Source organism: Mauremys reevesii, linkage group 1, assembly GCF_016161935.1.
Source record: "Mauremys reevesii isolate NIE-2019 linkage group 1, ASM1616193v1, whole genome shotgun sequence".
In the NCBI taxonomy this organism is placed as follows: Eukaryota; Metazoa; Chordata; order Testudines; family Geoemydidae; genus Mauremys; species Mauremys reevesii.
This window is the reverse complement of record NC_052623.1, coordinates 251,671,098-251,690,125: the sequence shown is the minus strand read 5'-3', so window position 1 is coordinate 251,690,125 and position 19,028 is coordinate 251,671,098. Positions and strand designations below refer to the sequence as shown.

The window sequence follows — 19,028 nt, the reverse complement described above, 5'->3', positions numbered from 1 at the left end:
CAGACTAGATGATCTAATGGTCTCATCTGGCCTTAAACTCAGAATTTTCTATAAGTGGAATATTTGTAAGATTTTTTCAGCAATCATGCAGTTGCACCTCTAACAACAACATACTATAGCCATTACCTCAGCTAACCTGCTCAGAGCAAGTTTACACGACTCAGAGGTAAAAACACCTGTGTCCAGTCTACACAACTGCTTACACCGTTAGTAACACTGCTTTGGAAAAGCACTTACAAATGTTGCTAGTGTAGATGGACCTTGTGCATGCAGTCCAGCGTTCAGGAGCTGGAATGTACCAACCCAGTAATCATAAACAACTCTATGATAACACAAGCAGGCACTTCAACAGGATGTGAGACTGAGTTCAGTTTTAACTTTTAAAGCCTTTAATTGACGGACCAAGATCCCCTCCTGAACTTCTCACTTTCCTCTACAGTTAGATTTTTGCATATTATGAAATGGTGTAATGGTGTCAGCTAATTTCTTCTTATAACAAACATGCATTTAATACGGTCTGTTACAGTAAAGTACATAGATCTGCTCAATCAGGATCCTGGCCAGTATGCAGGTCAGGTTCTCCCACATTCAAAACTGCATAATCACTAGAGTTAGTTGAAATTTTTCAGTTGATTTTTTTAATTGACAAAGGGCCTTTTTTTAAAAATGAAAAATTGTATGACAGCTGGCTTAAAAAAGTTTGACACTATTTTGTACTAATATTCATAAGTCACTCTGAATTGTAATTCTACCCTTGTTTTCCCCTTGGAAAATGGCACAGCCTAAACAGTCATTCCCAAGCATGTGAGCCAAGTTGCCACGGTACACAGCTTTAAGATGTCCTACTAGCTGGGATTCTGCACCATATATTTAGTTTACAGCAAGGGTGGCAGGGACATGGGGTTGGAGATGATAGTGACCTGCAAAATAAAAACAAGTAAGGCTTTCACTTGTGCCCCGTTTTAGTGTAAGGCCTGAACCAAAAAAGGAAAGGTGAATTTTCCTTATTTGTGTTTCCCATTAGTGCAGGCCTTCTCTGCTCTGGGAGGTTCCTTGGTGAATGAAGAACTAGTGAAACTGTGCCATCACAAGTGACCAAATGCTGAGCAATTGAGAGGGTAAAGGAGTCTTAGGCAGATTATTTACAACTTTTTTTTTTGGTTGCTTTTTGTTAATCCCTCCAGTGATTAGTGAACTATCTGAAGAAAGGACCTCTTTACTGAAGTGTCCAAACAGCCGCCCCCTGCCCCCTTCAGTTAAGTTGTACAACTGCCTGCTTTGAACCCCTCCTACTAGCAGTCAGGCTGCATACTCAGGGCATCTAGACAGGGATTGGATGTCCACTTAAACTGAGTAAACACCATGTCTTGTGAACTCTATTGCTTTGGGTGCGAGGAACACATTACAAGTTATTAATAATAGTAGTTTGTTTTATTAAGGAAATCCAAGTGGGTGCTTTGTTACACAACAGAGCTTCAATACCAGTGCAAGTGAGTGTCTTGCTACACAGACAACAAGGGCTGCATTGATTGAAATGAGTGTGATTTAAAGAACAAGCTTGGATTTCACCAACCATACTTATCCAGGACTCTCTGAACTCTGCTATATTGATTTAAAGATCTGATGCTGTTGCTTTTACTGTAAACATCTATCTTAGGCTGTGGTTATAACACACAGTACCAAGGTTCTGATATGTTATCCAGTACATCATCATTTTTCAGTTGTAGATGTGCAAATTGCAACCTGCTCAGCATTTTCACAGAGACAATACTACAGAGTTTTATTTTATGTAGCATCTTTCATAAAAACTACTGCAACCATGGGTGGCTGGTGACCAGCCTCCTGGGAAGGCTAACCTCCGGGGTCTCCCCTTGTGCCCGAGGCCCCGGCCCTCCTTTCCCTTCTGCCTCCCCCTCCCCTGCAGGAACTCAAAGCACCCCCACTGTGGCCCCAGCGCGAGACGTCTGGGTGGGCGAGGCCCCAGCCCTTGTGTGCCACAGCCTCAGCGCCTACTACCTCTGGGCAGTGTGGCCAGAGCAGCCGCAGCCCCAGGGCTCCGGGCGGCCAGGAAGTGCGGTCGCCGCGCCCCCAGTTGCAGTGCTCAGGCGGCCCAGCACCAGCTGCCCTGGCAGCCCCAAGTCGCTACAGGAGGCACTCTGGCCTGGGGGTGGGGCCACGCTAGGCAGTTTGGGGAGGCAAAGCCTCCCTTTGCCTATGATACCTGCTGCCCATGACTGCAACATGCTTTACAGAATTAAACTGGATAGTATATAAGTTACAGAAAACATATTGCATGTGCAACACATTTTGTAATTTAAAATGTAAAGCATTTAGTTATAAGGCAAATAAGAGAGAGAGAGGAGGAAATGTAGGCAAGGAACTAAATGTATTTTAATATGAGATTTAAAAAAAAAAGAGAGGGAAGTTGAGATTTTTCAAGGGATTCAGACATATGTCTTCCATTACAATTAATGAAAAGTGTTTATAAATCCCCTAGACTGCTTTGAAAAATCTCAGCTGGAGAATCCATGAGGTGGAGAGATGCAGAAAATCTGCTTCTGGTTGCAGGAACTGAAAATGCAAACTGTAGGAAGAGATGAAGAGAAGATAGGCTCTAGATATGCAAAGAGAGGCAATTGTGAGGTCCTGAATAGAAAAAGACAAAGTGCCTTGCAGTCAAGGATAGTAGTTTTCACCTGGATCTTGAAATGAATGAGCCAGTGGAGATGTTTGGAGAAGGAGCTGATATTAAAACTATTGTCAGTACATCTAAAAAGGGTACGGAGCTTCATGCCACACATTCTGGATAGGGTTGCCAACTTTCTAATCCAGCGGTTCTCAAACTGTGGATTGGGAACCCAAAGTGGGTCATGACCCTGTTTTCATGGGGTAGGGTGACCAGACAGCAAATGTGAAAAATCGGGATGGAGGTGGGGGGGTGGGGGGTAATAGGAGCCTATATAAGAAAAAGACCCAAAAATCGCTACTATCCCTATAAAATCAGGACACCTGGCGACCCCTATCATGGGGTGGCCAGGGCTGGCATTAGGTTTGCTAGAGCCTGGGGCTGAAGCCAAAGTCCACGCCCCACCACCTGGGGCCAAAGCCTGAGCCCCATTGCCCGGAGCCGAAGCCAAAGCCTGAGCCCCACTGCCCAGGGCCAAAGCTGAAACCTGTGGGGCTCAGGCTTCAGCTTCATTCCTGGACGTTACAGGCTCCCCCGCCCAGATCTGAAGTCCTTTGGCTTTGGCCCCCCACTGCCCTAATTGGGGGCTTGGGTGAGCCAAGGCTTCATTCCCCCCTCCTGGTGTCATGTAGTAATTTTTGTTGTCAGAAGGGGGTTGCAGTGCAATGAAGTTTGAGAACTCCCGTTCTAATTGCACAAAACCAGACACCCTAGCCCCGCCCCTTCCTCATGGCTCCACCCCCCCGCTCACTACATTCCCCCTCCCTCCCTCACTTTCACTGGCTGGGGCAGGGGTGGGATGTGAGAGGGGGTGAGGGCTCTGGTTGGGGGTGCAGGCTCTGGGATGCGGCTGGGGATGAGGGATTTGGGGTGCAGGAGGGGCCTTCAGGCTGGGGGCTGGGGCCAAGGGATTTGGAATATGGGAAGGGGCTGTGGGTTGAGGCAGGGGGTTGCGGTGTGGGAGGGTGATATAGGCTCTGGGCTGGGGGTGGGGGCTCTGGGGATGAGGGGTTTGGGGTGCAGGCAGGGGCTCCAGGCTCGGCGGCAGGGCCGAGGGACTTGGAGTGTGGGAGGGGTCTGCAGGTTGAGGTAGGGGGTTGGGTGCAGGAGGGGGTATGAGCTCTGGGGTGGGGCCAGAGGGTGAGAGGGGGCTCTTGGCTAGGGCAGGGGATTGGGGTGCAGGAGGGCTGAGGGCTCTGGCTAGGGGTGTGTGCTCTAGGGTGGGCCCAAGGATGAGAGGTTTTGAGTACAGGAGGGGGCTCCAGGTTTGGAGGAGGGCTTAGGGATGGGGCAGGGGCTTGCGGTGTGGGCTTATCTCTGGCGGCTCCCGGTCAGCGGCGCAGTGGGGCTAAGGCAGGTTCCCTGCTTGTCCTGACTCCATGCTGCGCCCCAGAAGCGGCCAGCAGGTCCAGCTCCAAGGCGGGGGGGCTAGGAAGTTCCATGCGCTGCTCTCACCCACAGACACTGCCGTGCCCCCCCCCCCAGATCCCATTGGCTGTGGTTCCCAGACCATGGGAGCGTGGAGCCAGTGCTTGAGGCGGGGACAGCGTGCAGAGTCTCGGCCCCCCATCTAGGAGCTGGACCTGCTGGCCACTTCCAGGGTGCAGCACAGTGACAGGACAGGTACGGACTAGTCTGCTTTAGCACTGCCGACTGGGCGTTCTGGTCGAAAACCGGACACCTGGCAACACTAATTCTGGAGTCTGGACAGCTGGGACTTGGGGAGTTCCATAGTCAAGGCCTGAGGAGATAAAAGCATGAATGAAGCTTTCAGCAAATGGGGAGGGAGTGGGGACTGCTGATGCAATGGTGTGAAGGAGTATGCCTACACTAAGGGAACTATACTGTCATAGCTGTGCCAGCGTAGCCCTATAGCATAGACATAGTCTACACCGACAAAAGGGGGTTTTCTGCCAGTAAAGGAACACCACTTCCCCGAACAACATCAGCTACATCGACAGAAGCATTCTTCTGTCAACACAGCTGCATCTACACTGGGGGTAATGTCGGCACAGCTATGTCAGTCCAAGGTGTGTTTTTTCACACCCCTGGCAGATGTCGTTATGCTGATGTAACTGTCAAGTATACAGAAGCCTAGAAGGTAATGGGTGGCAATGAACAGATATTACAGATACAGGAGTTGTACAAGGAGCAGGTGAACTGTGGTATAGATGATGGAAACGAATAGGAAGTCTGAGTCAAGAAGGGAGGTTAGGAGTTGTGTTTTAAGATGCTGCTTTTGCCTAAGAGAAACACTTTTGCCTTTGAGACATTTTGATTAAGGAAGCTGAGATGAAGCCCCAAGTTTATGTGGTTGAGACATAATGTGACTGAGACCATCATACAGAATGTAGGTGGGGATGGAGGGGCAAAAAAGAGTCAGTAAAGCTGCTGAAAGTTATGTATAGTTGGGTATCATCACTATAGAGCTGATAATTAGTGAAAATAAGACAGAAATGGGAGTGGTAGACAGAAAGGAAAAAAGGCAGAGAATTGAAACTTTTGCAACTCCACAGAGGAGGGGCCTTGGCACAGCGCTAAAAGCCATTTGTAGAAACAGTGATTTGGTAACTAGAAGCAAAACCATGATGAAAGGGAAGTGAAGATGCCTGTGATGTTGCACTCTATATGATTTTATGAAAATATGCTAATGAGTGTGAATATAATGTAACTGGAATATGATTCATGCAAAAGGTCTCTTGTAAGGTATCATTACAAAGCTTATAATCTACTGAGTGTGGTCATCCTATTTTTATGTAGGTATCATTCTTGTATCTGAAACTAGAAATATGAAATATAATTCTGAGGGCCTATTGTAATTATGCAAAGTGTGGGCCATTAATGGTGGTTTGGAATCTTGATGGCTCCCATCAACCACAACAATTGACTGTGTATGGCTCTGCTTGCTTGCAGGCCTTCCTGTGAGTCAGGCTGGGAAGAATGAAGGCTTGGGGTCTCACAGGACATGCGACTATGGGTATGGCTACACTAAGGGCTTGGCTACACAGCGCTGCAACTCCTGGCTGCAGCGCTGGCTGAGCGCTGGTGATCCAGCGCTGCTCATCAGGACACACACCAGTGCTTTTATTGGCCTCCAGGGAATAAGGAGATATCCCAGAATGCTTTTAACTAAATTACTCCCTTTGTTTTGTTATGCAGCCTGTCTTTGTTTTGTTGTGAACCTCCCCTGTTTGCTGTGATCAATCTGTGAACAATCAAATGAGATCCTCCTCCCTGTTGTGAACAGCTCTGTGGAGCTCCTTGCTGCTATCTAAAAACAAACAGAGCTCCTGTTTGCTGTGATCATCTGTACCTGGCTGTAAACAATCAAATGAGAGGCAGGCATGCAGGCTGTTTGCAATTAAGAGTTAAGACTAAAACACACAGTGTTGGCTCCGCCACTTGAATGCTGGGATAGCTGCCCATAATGCATCACTCCCAACAGCGCTGGAAATGCTGCAAATGTGGCCACACACCAGCGCTGGTAGCTGCAGTGTGGCCACACACCAGCGCTTCACAGCTGGATGACCAGCGCTGCTTACAAATCTGCAGCGCTGGTAGTTGCAGCGCTGGTCGTCCAGCTGTGCAGGAACAGTGCTGGTGTGTGGCCACACTCACAGCTACCAGTGCTGGTGTGTGGCCACATTTGCAGTGCTGTTGGGAGTGATGCATTATGGGCAGCTATCCCAGCATTCAAGTGGCAGCAACGTGCTTTTCAAAAGAGGGGGGTGGGGTTGGGCGTAGTGTGACTGGGAGCGGGCGAGAGAGAGAGTGGATTTTTGGAGCCAACACTGTGTGTTACCTTCCTGCCTTGAAAAATCAGAACATGTTCCCGATCCCTTACCCTTAACTCTTAACTGCAAACAGCCTGCAGCCAACGGACTCCCTCTCTCCCCTCTGCCCCGTTTCTGTCAAGCAAACACTCAGGGCTTGGCTACACTTACAAGTTGCAGCGCTGGTGGAGGCTTTCCAGCGCTGCAGTTACCTGGTTGCAGCGCTGGCTGAAAACCCATCCCGGTTAGTGCTGGTGATCCAGCGCTGCTCAGCAGGTGGACACTCACCAGCACTTTAATTGTCCTCCAGGGAATAAGGAGTTATCCCAGAATTCCTGTTCAGCCACTCTGCTCATCAGTTTGCACTCTACTGCTCTTGCCTCAGGTGACCTTAAATGCCCGGGAATTTTAAAAATCTCCTTCCTGTTTGCTGCAGCCAGGTGTGGAGTGCAATCAGTTAATCTTTACAGGTGACCATGCCTCCAACGAGCCCCAGCATGGAGCACTGGCGCAGGATCTCATTAGTGTTTGGGGAGCCAGCTGCGCTGATATCTTTGAGCAGGTATCAAGGTCCATGCTGGATAGGGGCCATGATACAATGCAGGGTGAAAGTTAAAGAGCTGCGGAGTGCCTATTACAAAGCCGAGATGGGCGCGCAATCCCAGGACAACGATGGACACTTCTGAGCAGGCTGGGGACAGGAGGAGGCGGCGGCGGCGGAGGCAGAGGTGGCAGTGAAGCTACTGGGATGGGGAAGACACCCCAGATTTCCAGGAGGCATGCAGCCAGGAGCTCTTCTCAAGCCAGGAGGCAGCCAGCAGTTGCAGAAGGACAAGCAGAGGAGCGGGTTATTATTTTCTGGGTGGAAATGTTTCTGGAGAGGAAGGGGGGTTATGGCTGCATGCATGCCAGCCTAGATGTGGAATAGCCCATTGATGTGGTCTATCACATAAGTTTCAGCCAGTTGCAGGTTTATAGGAGAGCCACTGTGTTCCTTGTCCCAGTCACGCTGCCATTTCTGAACACAGGCGGCAGAATCCACATTGCTGTAAAAGAGCCTCCCGCTGTTCCCTAGTGACTCGCAGCAGGAGACATCTTCCAGGATTAAGTCCTGTGAAAAATGTTGGGAGACTCTTTAGTGAAGAGATAGGGAGATAGTGAAGATCACCCTGCAGCTGCATCTTCACTCAACCCTCTATCACTCCAGATTCCTCTATCAATCAAGCCCCACTTCTCCTCTATAAGCACCCTCACTCACCATTTCGTGGCTTCTGTTGTGTTATGTGTGTGGTAAAAGAATGCTAAAGTGAGAACTCCTCAGTGTAACTATTAATGTCTGGAGATAGTGAATACAATGCTGCCCTATTAAATGTTGTCATTTCTGGGTTTCTACAGTGACCTTGACTACTGGACTGAGCAGATGTTCCACAGCACAGAGGCTGCACAATTTGAGAAAAAATCCCCGAAAGAGCAAAGAGGACATGCTGAAAACTGTTCTTCATCAGTCTGCTAGAGAGAGTAAAGAATTGAAGGAGTGGAGAGAAAAGGAAAGCAAGATCCGCCAGAGGAAAGCAGGAACCGGCAGAGAAATGCAGTGGCCAAAAGGAAAAGCACAGAGCAGCTTCTAAGCATCCTGTCAAGCAGAGCACTCCCGTCCCAAAGCTTTTTGCCTTGTGCCCCAATGTCAGCTCAAACCACCTTTCCCCAGCATTCAGGTTCTTACCGCCACCATCTGCCTCCAACACCTGTCCTCTGCACTCAACCCCATCACCATGCAGTATATGCACCCTGAAGTGCAGGATTCATTAAACAGCAATCCAGACAGGACATATGCAAACTTGTGACTGTACAGTTCACCAACCCACACCCCTGCCCTCTTGTGTTCATGAAATGTTGTGTGTCTGTCTGTCAAGGAAGTTTTTTTCTTTTCAATAAAACAATTCTTGGCTTTGAAAACAGTCTTTATTATAGCAGATAGTGAAAGATACCTTAGCCCAGTAAAGAAAGAGGCACTGCAAATCATTTTAGGGATAATAGAATAACAGTGTAAACAGTGCAATTCACTCCCATGCAAGGCAGCAAACATTACTTTCAGCCTCAAATTCTTCCCTCAAGGCATCCCTAATCCTTGTAGCCCTGTGTTGGGCCTCTCTATTAGCCCTGCTCTCTGGCTGTGCATATTCAGCCTCCAGGACTTGAACCTCAGTGGTCCATGCCTGACTGAATGTTTCACCCTTCCCTTCACAAATATTATGGAGGGTACAGCATGATATAACCCGGGGATGCTGCTTTCCCAAGTCTAGCTTCCCATACAAGGAATGCCAAAGCACACTCCACAGTCATTGCTCAGCCTGTAGTTGAACCGGTCCTTGCTCCTGTCAAGCTTCCCTGTATAGGGTTTCATGAGCCAAGGCAGTAACACTGTGATCTTCCTGTCTGGGAAAAAGTCCCTGCCTGCATCTTCCTGAACAGGCCACTGTTCCAAAAGATGCGTGCATCATGCACCTTTCCAGGCCAGCCTGTGTAAATGTCAATGTGATCCACAAGCGCCTGGAGAACCATTGATGCCAGGTGGGGCAGAATACTCCACAGTTAGGGAAACCCATTTGTGCAAAGCCATCCACAATGTCCTGCACGCTCCTAGAGTCACGGTCTTTCTTAGCAGGATGCGATTAATTGCCTGCAAACTTGCATCAAAACGATTCCAACGGTCGACTTTCCCACTCCAAACTGGTTCCCGACCGATTGCAATAGCCACCCGCTTTTCCACCGTCAGGGCAGCTCAATCTTGTGGCTTCTCAGCACACAGTCCCATGAAAGTGGCTTTTCAGTTCTGCAGCCACTGCTCGTCATCCCAGACTTCCATGACGATGTGATCCCACCAGTCAGTGCTTGTTTAGACTCCTCACTGTCACTTTGGAGCTGAAGGAATTGTGCTGGCGACACTCATCAGCACAGTCCTCAGCAGCGCTCCATTTGCCACAGAAATCGCGATTCACACAGAGAGTAAAACAGAAAGACACTCACAATGGCGGAGTGAATGCTGGGATGTGCTTCCTTCCTTCCCACAATACTCAGCGCCAAAATGGGACGAGGTGCTCTGTGGGATAGCTGCCCACAATGCACCTCTCAATACAGCGCTGGAAAGTGCATGACCAGCGCTGTAACTCCCAGCGCTGCAACTTGTAAGTGTAGCCAAGCCCTCACTCCCTGCCTGCCTCATTAACTCATTTGATTGTTCACAGATTGATCACAGCAAACAGGAGCTGTGTTTGTAGATAAGCAGCTCCGGGATCAACGGAGCTACGGAGCTCCGAGTTCACAACAAAACAAAGAGAGGCTGCATAACAAAACAAAGAGAGTAATTTATAAAAGCATTCTGGGATATCTGCTAATACCCTGGAGGCCAATAACAGCGCTGGTGTGTGGCCACACTTGATGACCAGCGCTGCAGCACCAGCGCTGCAATCTTTATTCCCCATGCTGAGCCAGGTGTACGGCCAGCACTGCAGCCAGGGAGTTGCAGCGCTGGATGTGCCCTGCAGGTGTGGACACTTACTAATTGCAGCGCTGGAAAGCCTCCACCAGCGCTGCAACTCGCAAGTGTAGCCATACCCTATGTCACCTGGTACTAAAATCCATCTTGAACCTGGTTTTTTTCTCATTTAGAAGGGGAGGTGACCCAGAAAGACAAAAGATTCCCACCTTGTGCCAAAGCTATATAAGAGAGTGGAACAGAACAAAGGGGGCTGCAATAATGAGAAATCCCGTAGCTACCACCTGAGCTAGAACAAGGGCTGTACCAAGGGAAAGGATTGTGCCCAGACTAGGAAGGCGTCCAATCTGTGATAGAAACTTATTGAAACATCTGAGGGTGCGATTTTATCTGTAATCAGTTTTTTTACTGTATTCCGTTTAGACTTGCGTGTTTTATTTTATTTTGTTTGGTAATTCATTTTTTTCTGTCTGTTACTATTTGGAACCCCTGAAATCTGACTTTTTGTATTTAATAAAGTAATTTTTTACTTATTAATTAACCCAGAGTATATATTAATACCTGGATGGGGAAGCAAACAGCTATGTATCTCTCTCTATCAGTGTTATAGAGGGCAAACAATTTATGAGTTTACCCTGTATAAGCTTTATACAGGGTAAAATGGATTTATTTGGGGTTTGGACCCTATTGGGAACTGGGCATCTGGGTGATGGAGACAGGAACACTTCTTAAGCTGTTTTCAGTTAAGCCTGCAGCTTTTGCAGGATGTTGTTCAGACCTGGGTCTGGGTTTGTAGCAGGCTAGCGTGTCTGGCTGAAACAGGCAGGGTTCTGGAGTCCCAAGCTGGCAGGGAAAACAGGTTAGAAGTAGTCTCAGCACATCAGTTGGCAGTCCCAAGGGGGTTTCTGTGATCCAACCCGTCACAATGCCTGTATAGTATAGCTACAGAGTAGTTCCTCAATTCAAAGGCTGCATTTATTATCAAGAAATTAACCAAAAAATTCTAGCTGGTTCAACAGACATTACACTGGTCTACAATTTTTGAGAAGTCGTCTGCTTCAGAGATAAAATGTGCTATTTATTATGTATTTTGATGTGCTGAATTAAAATATGACAATTAAAACAACTGATTGGCTACTGTTTCTAATATATTTAAGTTTTTACATTTTATGTCTATGTATATTGTGTAGATAGAGTTTTAATCATAAATTGTAAACCTAGGTCTTTTCGTGTGTTTATGGTTGCGTTACATGATAATATTTCACCTGTCCTGTTTATGTAACACTTTAAAAATCAGCAAAAGGGTTATATAAATAAAATTTATTATGAAACAAAAGGCAAAAAACTATTATGTACATAGTTTTTAGTCCTATTCAGTGTCTACTCAGCGCTTCTTGGCTTGTCTCTTGTATTCATTAAATGGAGCATCTCTTGTCACTGTCCAGCAACAGTCTGCAAGCACTGATGGGCTCCATTTGCCCTGATAGCGTTTCTCCAGTGTTGCAATGTCCTGGTGAAATCACTCGCCATGCTCGTCGCTCACTGCTCCGCAGTTCGATTGAAAAAAATCTAGATGAGTGTGCAAAAAATGTATCTTTAGTGACATGTTGCAACCAAGGCTTTTGTATGCCTTGAGGAGGTTTTCCACTAACAACCTGTAGTTGTCTGCCTTGTTGTTTCTGAGAAAATTTATTGCCACTAACTGGAAGGCTTTCCATGCCGTCATTTCCTTGCCACGCAGTGCATGGTCAAATGCATCATCTTGAAGAAGTTCACGAATCTGAGGACCAACAAAGACACCTTCCTTTATCTTAGCTTCACTTAACCTTGGAAATTTTCCACAGAGGTACTTGAAAGCTGCTTGTGTTTTGTCAATGGCCTTGACAAAGTTCTTCATCAGACCCAGCTTGATGTGTAAGGGTGGTAACAAAATCTTCCTTGATTCAATAAGTGGTGGATGCTGAACACTTTTCCTCCCAGGCTCCAATGACTGTCGGAGTAGCCAATCTTTCTTGATGTAGTGGGAATCTCTTGCACGACTATCCCATTCGCAGAGAAAACAGCAGTACTTTGTGTATCCAGTCTGCAGACCAAGCAAGAGAGCAACAACCTTCAAATTGCCACAAAGCTGCCACTGATGTTGGTCATAGTTTATGCACCTCAAAAGTTGTTTCATGTTGTCATAGGTTTCCTTCATATGGACTGCATGACCAACTGGAATTGATGGCAAAACATTGCCATTATGCAGTGAAACAGCTTTAAGACTCGTCTTCGATGAATCAATGAACAGTCTCCACTCCTCTGGACCGTGAACAATGTTAAGGGCTGCCATCACACCATCGATGTTGTTGCAGGCTACAAGATCACCTTCCATGAAGAAGAATGGGACAAGATCCTTTTGACGGTCACAGAACATGGAAACCCTAACATCACCTGCCAGGAGATTCCACTGCTGTAGTCTGGAGCCCAACAGCTCTGCCTTACTCTTGGGTAGTTCCAAATCCCTGACAAGGTCATTCAGTTCACCTTGTGTTATGAGGTATGGTTCAGAGGAGGAGGACGGGAGAAAATATGGGTCCTGTGACATTGATGGTTCAGGACCAGAAGTTTCATCCTCTTCCTCGTCTGACTCAAGTGAGAATGATTCTGGTGCATCAGGAACCGGCAGTCCTTCTCCATGGGGTACTGGGAGTATAGCTGATGGAATGTTTGGATAATGCACAGTCCACTTTTTCTTCTTTGACACACCTTTCCCAACTGGAGGCACCATGCAGAAGTAAAAATTGCTGGTCTGATCTGTTGGCTCTCTCCAAATCATTGGCACTGCAAAAGGCATAGATTTCCTTTTCCTGCTCAACCACTGGCGAAGATTTGTTGCACAAGTGTTGCAGCATATGTGTGGTGCCCACCTCTTGTCCTGATCTCCAATTTTGCAGACAAAATAAAGGTGATAGGCTTTCTTAACCATAGTGGTTATACTGTGCTTTTGTGATGCAAAAGTCACTTCACCACAAACATAGCAGAAGTTATCTGCACTGTTCACACAAGTACGAGGCATCTCTGCTCACTTTGGCTAAACAGAAATGTGTCCCTTTGCAAAATCAAACACTGACAAATAAGAGAGCACGACACTGTATGATTTCTAGAGCTGATATAGGGAAATTTGTTCAGCAGAGTGATGTAAGCTTTGTTATGATTGCATCATCCATGACTTCTAGGAATAACATGATGCAATTCATATCATGTATGACGCAATACCAGCTTCAGATTGCATCATTCATTGTTTTGCCTAAAAAGCAAGTACTGTCCAAACCCAGTCATAGATTTATTCATAGATCCAGTCAAAGATGTATTTTAGTCATTTCTGGTTTAAATTGAGATCCCTTCCCTTTATAACTCACTTATCCTCCACTATTCCCAAGTCAAGGGTCGTATATACTGACCCAATAGCATAACTTGAAAACTAGAGCCAATCAACAATTTTAAGCATCATTTTCGTTCTCAGTGACCCAGAATTAGTAAAGTTTGACTCCATTTATTTCAGAAGCATTTTGGCTGTAGAGCAGTGTTTATTGATACTTCCTTTGAAGAGGGAACTATGCCTCCCACCCCTAAAACGTACAGTGTTTTTGACTAGTATTGAAGAAACCATTGCTCAAGGAAATCAACTATGCCAACACCAGCGCCAGTGCCTAACCTCCCCTTTCTGAACAAGCTAATAGAGAACCTAGCAAAGAGCCTATTTCAACTTCACCTACCCACTGCTCATAAAAGGCTTCTTTCCCACATGGGATTCATACCACCACACAGAATTATTACTGTTGGTGCTGATGGACAAGGACCTTTCCTGAGAGAGATCAGTGCCTGAATGAGGAGCACCTGGCTGAAAATAACTCCATCTTGTTTGGGTTTAATGCTAATGAAGAACTCACCATCACCACTATATCATCCCAGGTGTCCACCTTTCAGATCATCAAGATGGCTCACAGGGTCAAATTTCCTTAGGGCTACTCATGGTTACTGGATATCCAGACAGCAAATTCCACCAACAGCTGACTAGGAGGCTGCACCCCGCAGTGGCAGATTCAGACTTTGATCATTGTGACTTCACATTTGTGACTTCCAATATAGCTATTGTACCTAGGAATTAAGCTTTTCAGGGTGAAGCATTTTCAGGTAGTTGAGAATGCAGCAGCCTGCTGGCTTAGTAACACAGGCCACCTAGAGCACATCACCCTGTGCTTTGCTCACTACATTAGCTCCCCAGTAAATAATGGGTGATATTGTTTAAAGAGTCAGTCCTTTTGTTCAAAGACCTCCTTTGACTTGACCCCACATGCATGAGCAGCCACTTTGCATTTGCAGCAGTGACTTCCCATGACAGCCACGTTCCATAGGAAGATTAGAAGAGCCATCAACAAGGGTGAGATTTGGAGGCACAGGAAACAAAGCTATTTTGTCAGCCCACAGAATTCTCTTCCAACTGATATCAGAACCACCTCAATTCTCTCCACCTCCAGAACAAAATATAAATTTCTCTGCTTGTTGTAAATGTCCCACAATAAAAGCCCTCTGGATAAGGAGAGGGAGAGAAAATGTCATGAGGCACTCACAGACCTGTTCATAAGAAGTGGGTTTATAATTAAATATAATTAATCTCCCCCCCCCAGCCCCTTCTCGATTTTCCAGTGCATCCTGTCTTCTATGTCTGCCTTTTAAATTCCGAGCTCTTTGGGAGCAGCAGCTGTCTTTATTTTTGTGTACTGTCCTGCACCTGCATCATCTGTGCTAAATAACTAATAATAGACAGAGGACCTCCGGCATCATTTTATTACTTAAATGCAATCATAACTTAGGGCAAATCAATCTCAAAATAATCTGAGCAGATAACCCTTCCCCCCTCTTATTCTTTCTGCCATAGCAGCAAGCAACGCTAGGGTGCGAAGCCACCTCTTGTTTCACTAAGCTGCTGTAAAGGAATGGCTTTGGGGTGCTACAATGATTTTTAAAAAGAAAGGCCATTTCTTTTTTTCAAAGTGATTTTAGCCATTTAATTTGCATGCCCCATCATGCTCCCTGCAGGGTCCCGGCACTTTGTCTGTAGCTAAACATAATGCAAGTTTCATCTCTCCTATCCTCCCACTCAGGCAGAACACCACACAAAGAAGTTAAAGGCCTGTGCCCTCCAATGTCCATGTTAGCTGAACCCATTTTTAAATGGAGTTTCAATCTAACACAGGTTAATTATGTATGTACTGTGCCTAGAACAAAGAGGGCTCCAATCCCTGGCTGGGGTCTGTAGGTGTGAATGCAATACAAAGGACACTTCTCTGATTGGCACGGGACAGGTAAAATAAGGTGCAGTCCATTTTAGAAAACAACTTTTGAAACATGGTCACATGCCAATAGCCTCAGCCCTTCTGAGGAGCATCTTAAACCCACGTTAGACTAAAACCACTATAAAAATGGATTTAGCTAATATGACTGCTGTGTGGCCAGCTTGATTCTTCACACTCAACCCATGTCTACACCAGGGAAATTTACAAAAAATTTTCTACTTTCTTTCTATTTTTCTAAAAATAATTACAAAAGGTTTGTGATGATGTGGTGTTATTTGGACCAGTGATCTGCTAGGTCACTCCAATCGTTGACTCTGGGAGCCAGCCTTACCCTGCTCTGTTGTGAGAACCCCCACTCCCGGGCTGTTCACATACAGCCTCTAGAATGTAAGCTGCTCCCAGGTACGTTAGTGAGCACTTTTGGCCAGCCGCTGCTTGGATTGTGCCACCGAATGACACTAGCCAATATTTCCGGTCCCAGACACAACCCGAGGAACCTCCATCTTGCAGTGTCCAGTTATTCCCGATGGATGCTGCAAGCTTATATGAGTTCATCACTTTAACAAAGAAATTGATATGCACCAGGCTTGTTATCCCAAGGGGAGTCTCTGATACACCTCAAACCAAACACACTGCTTCAGGTAGAACAAACAAACAGATTTATTAACTACAAAAGATAGATTTTAAGTGATTATAAGTCAAAGCACAAGAAGTCAGATTTGGTTAAATGAAATAAAAGCAAAATGCATTCTAAGCTGATCTTAACACTTTCAATGCCCTTACAAATTTAGATGCTTCTCACCACAGACTGACTGACTGGTTGCCCTTCAGACAGGCTCTCCCCTTTGATCAGCATGTCAGTCACTTGGTGGTAGTGTCTGTACAGAGAGATGGAAGAGACAGAGAGCAGGGCAAATGTCTCTCCCTTTTATCATGTTCTTTCTTCCCTCCTGGCTTTGCCCCTCCCCCCTTCCCACACCCCGCACTTCAAAGTCTGGTGAGCATTACCTCATCATAGTCCCAATCTGACCAAGGGAAGGGGGGTGACTCACTCAGGAGTCCAACAGATTCTTTGTTCCTGCCTAGGGCAGTCAGTGTCCTTTGTTCCTGTGAGGCTGGGCTGGGTTTGTCCCATACATGCCCTGATGAGGTGTGAACTGCCCCTCTGCTCTTGGGGAGTTTTGCCTGGGCTTGTTTTAAGCCAGGAGGACACATTTTTCAGCCTCATAACTATATACAAGAAATTACAACCTATAACGACAATGCTCAGTGCATCATGAGCCTTCCAAAGACATCCGACATGACAAACTTTGCATTGGATACCACACAATCATATTGTAAGGATGATCATGAGGGTGCAGGGTGTTCCCCGGAGGTACAGACTATCACAGATTCCCCATAGTCAACAAAAGCTGCTGTCTCAGAGATCCTCACACCTGAGTGAGCGTCACTGACCAGATGAGACTGTCCACAGCACCTTATGGGTAAGTGGCTGGTGCTGGGGATTCCAGCCATGAAATAAACTGCCAGGACCCTGGGATCTTAGCTAGACTCTTCCTTTTGAACAGAGTGGCCAAAAGTTACATTTGAAATTGGGTAGGCAAAACTGAGGCTTAAATGTGCCACTGCAGCCAATCAACAACACTGGGTAAAGATCATTCTGCACTGGCCTGATTTGCCAAATTGCATAGGTGCTGGGCACCTGTAGCTCCCTGAATTCAATAACAGGCACGGGGGGGTTAGGATCTCTGGAAAATCAGGCCACATAGGACTCCAAAGAGTGGGAGATGCCCATGCTCTAAGGAACAGCCATTGCTGATCTGAGGGGGCGAATGGGAGGGGGAGCAGAGGATGCCTTGGGGGAGCACATTCCCCTCTGTGGCCTGGCTGTCCCCACGAACATCCTCTTCCCCCTCCCCACTCTTGGAGAAAGCCCCGGATTGCACTAAGGGGAAGGATTAGCCAAAACCTTCTCGGGGAGAGGATCCCCCAGGCTTTTCTAGTCTTCTCCGGTGACTGGGACAGGCCCCCTGTCCTCCCCCCTCCCCCCGCAGGGCAGGACACATAGGGAGATCCCCTCCCTCCCCTCCCAGGTTGCCAGGCCCCCGGGAAAGCCCGCCGGGGGTGGCTGGCACTGGCAGGAGGGCGAACGTGGGGCAGCTGGCGCCCAGGGCTCCCCCGCCTGAGCCACCAGCAGGGTCAAGCGCGGCGCGCGAGAGGCAGCGGGGAAGAGCCGCGGTAACCGGAGAAGGCGGCTGGAGTCCCGCCCCCGGAGAGGGGTGTGCCTGGGGCTGCCGAGCGCGAGGAGACAGGGCAAGCCGGGCTCGGCGGCCGCGCTTGCAGAGAGGGACAGGGTGGGAGTCGAGCAGAGCCCGAGCCTAGAGACTGTGGGGCGAGCAGGTGAAGGCTGGGGCGGGGATCCCCCCACCCCCCGCGGGCACAGCATGTCCCGGAGCCCCGCGGCAGGCTGGCACTGGGCGTCCTGAGCAGCGGGATGAGGAGCCGCCCGCTGGGGAAGGTGCTGCGGAGGCGGTTCGGGCTGCTGCTGGCCCTCGGGGTGCTGGTCGTGGGGCTCTGGGCCGCCTACCTGGAGCTGGTGGCGTCGGCGGAGGCCAGCGGGCACCCCCTGAACCACAGTGAGTCTCCCCAGGGGCGGGGCGGGCAGGGCTGGGTCCGCGGGACTTGCCGGGGTGAGGAGCCTCCCCGGCCCAGGAGGGGAGCCCTGATCCTGCCCCCCCCCCTGCCATGTGGCCCCACCGCAGCTCGCGGCACAGCTCGGAAAGGGGCGAGGGAGGAGCTGCGGGGCAGAGCCCTGCGCTCATCGGGACGGGGCCACAGGCGGGCTGCTACCTCCCAGCGCCGGCGAGTGGTGTCGCTGCCCGCAGAAAGGAGGAATCCCTAGCTCGGACGCTGCCCGCCGGGGGACGCGTGCTGTCTGGGGAGGGAGAGGGAAAGGTGAGGGGGCGCAGCACTGTCGTCTGCATTTTGATGTGGACGGGGAATCTTATGTGTTTCCTGCCACCTGGCCCTTCCTTATCTCCGCTCGGTATTGCTTCCATATAGAGAACACCTGGAAACAGAGGACCCTCCCACTTATCATAAACGTGGGACACTATCAGACTAAACAAACCCATCCCCTTCCCTGAGTTGGTAACACAGATTAGAACACTAGAGGATGGTAAATATCTCATTTACAGTCACTGTTTCCTGATCGGTATTTCTTTCCTATTTGCATTTCTTCCCCATTTGGCCATGAAAATCAAAGAAGTCAGTTTCCCATTTGTTTTTAGTCAATTTTATTTTTAGGTTCTCCAGCCTGCAAAAGCATTGGTTCCTAATACAATGGTGTTTCCCACAGTGTGGCATATGCATAAAGGATTAGCCCTGGTTGCAGACAGGCTTTGCAATGCTCTCCCAAGTCTTAGCTTTCATTTTTTAAAAACTGTGAGCCTCTAGCTGTCCTGATGCAAACAAAACTTTCAAAATGTGACCCAATTGTAATCCATGCAGCAATGTTTACCTCAGTTTGCAAAGAGCCTGGAACAATAACTCTTTGGTGTGAGTTGTCCTGTTCCTTCATTTTGGTGGGTGCTAACTCAGATGCCATGGTACTTGTCAGTGGTGTTAACTATGTCAATCTTCATTAAAGCCTGTTAAAATGGAGATGAAGTATATTTGAAGATTTACATAGGCTGTTCTGAGTCATTGCTCGTTTTGGGGAGGCCCTTAATAAC

General features: G+C 47.8%; 1 protein-coding gene across 1 annotated transcript in view; it reads left to right on the top strand.

Annotated features, from left to right (window-relative positions):
- The first annotated feature begins 17,520 nt into the window (after positions 1-17,520).
- B4GALNT3 (beta-1,4-N-acetyl-galactosaminyltransferase 3) overlaps positions 17,521-19,028 on the top strand; it is a 108,271-nt gene continuing 106,763 nt past the window's right edge. The window contains exon 1 of the mRNA XM_039520530.1: positions 17,521-17,930. Within this exon, the coding sequence (XP_039376464.1) occupies positions 17,789-17,930 (142 nt within the window). The 5' untranslated portion in view covers positions 17,521-17,788. The remainder of the gene's footprint in view (positions 17,931-19,028) is intronic.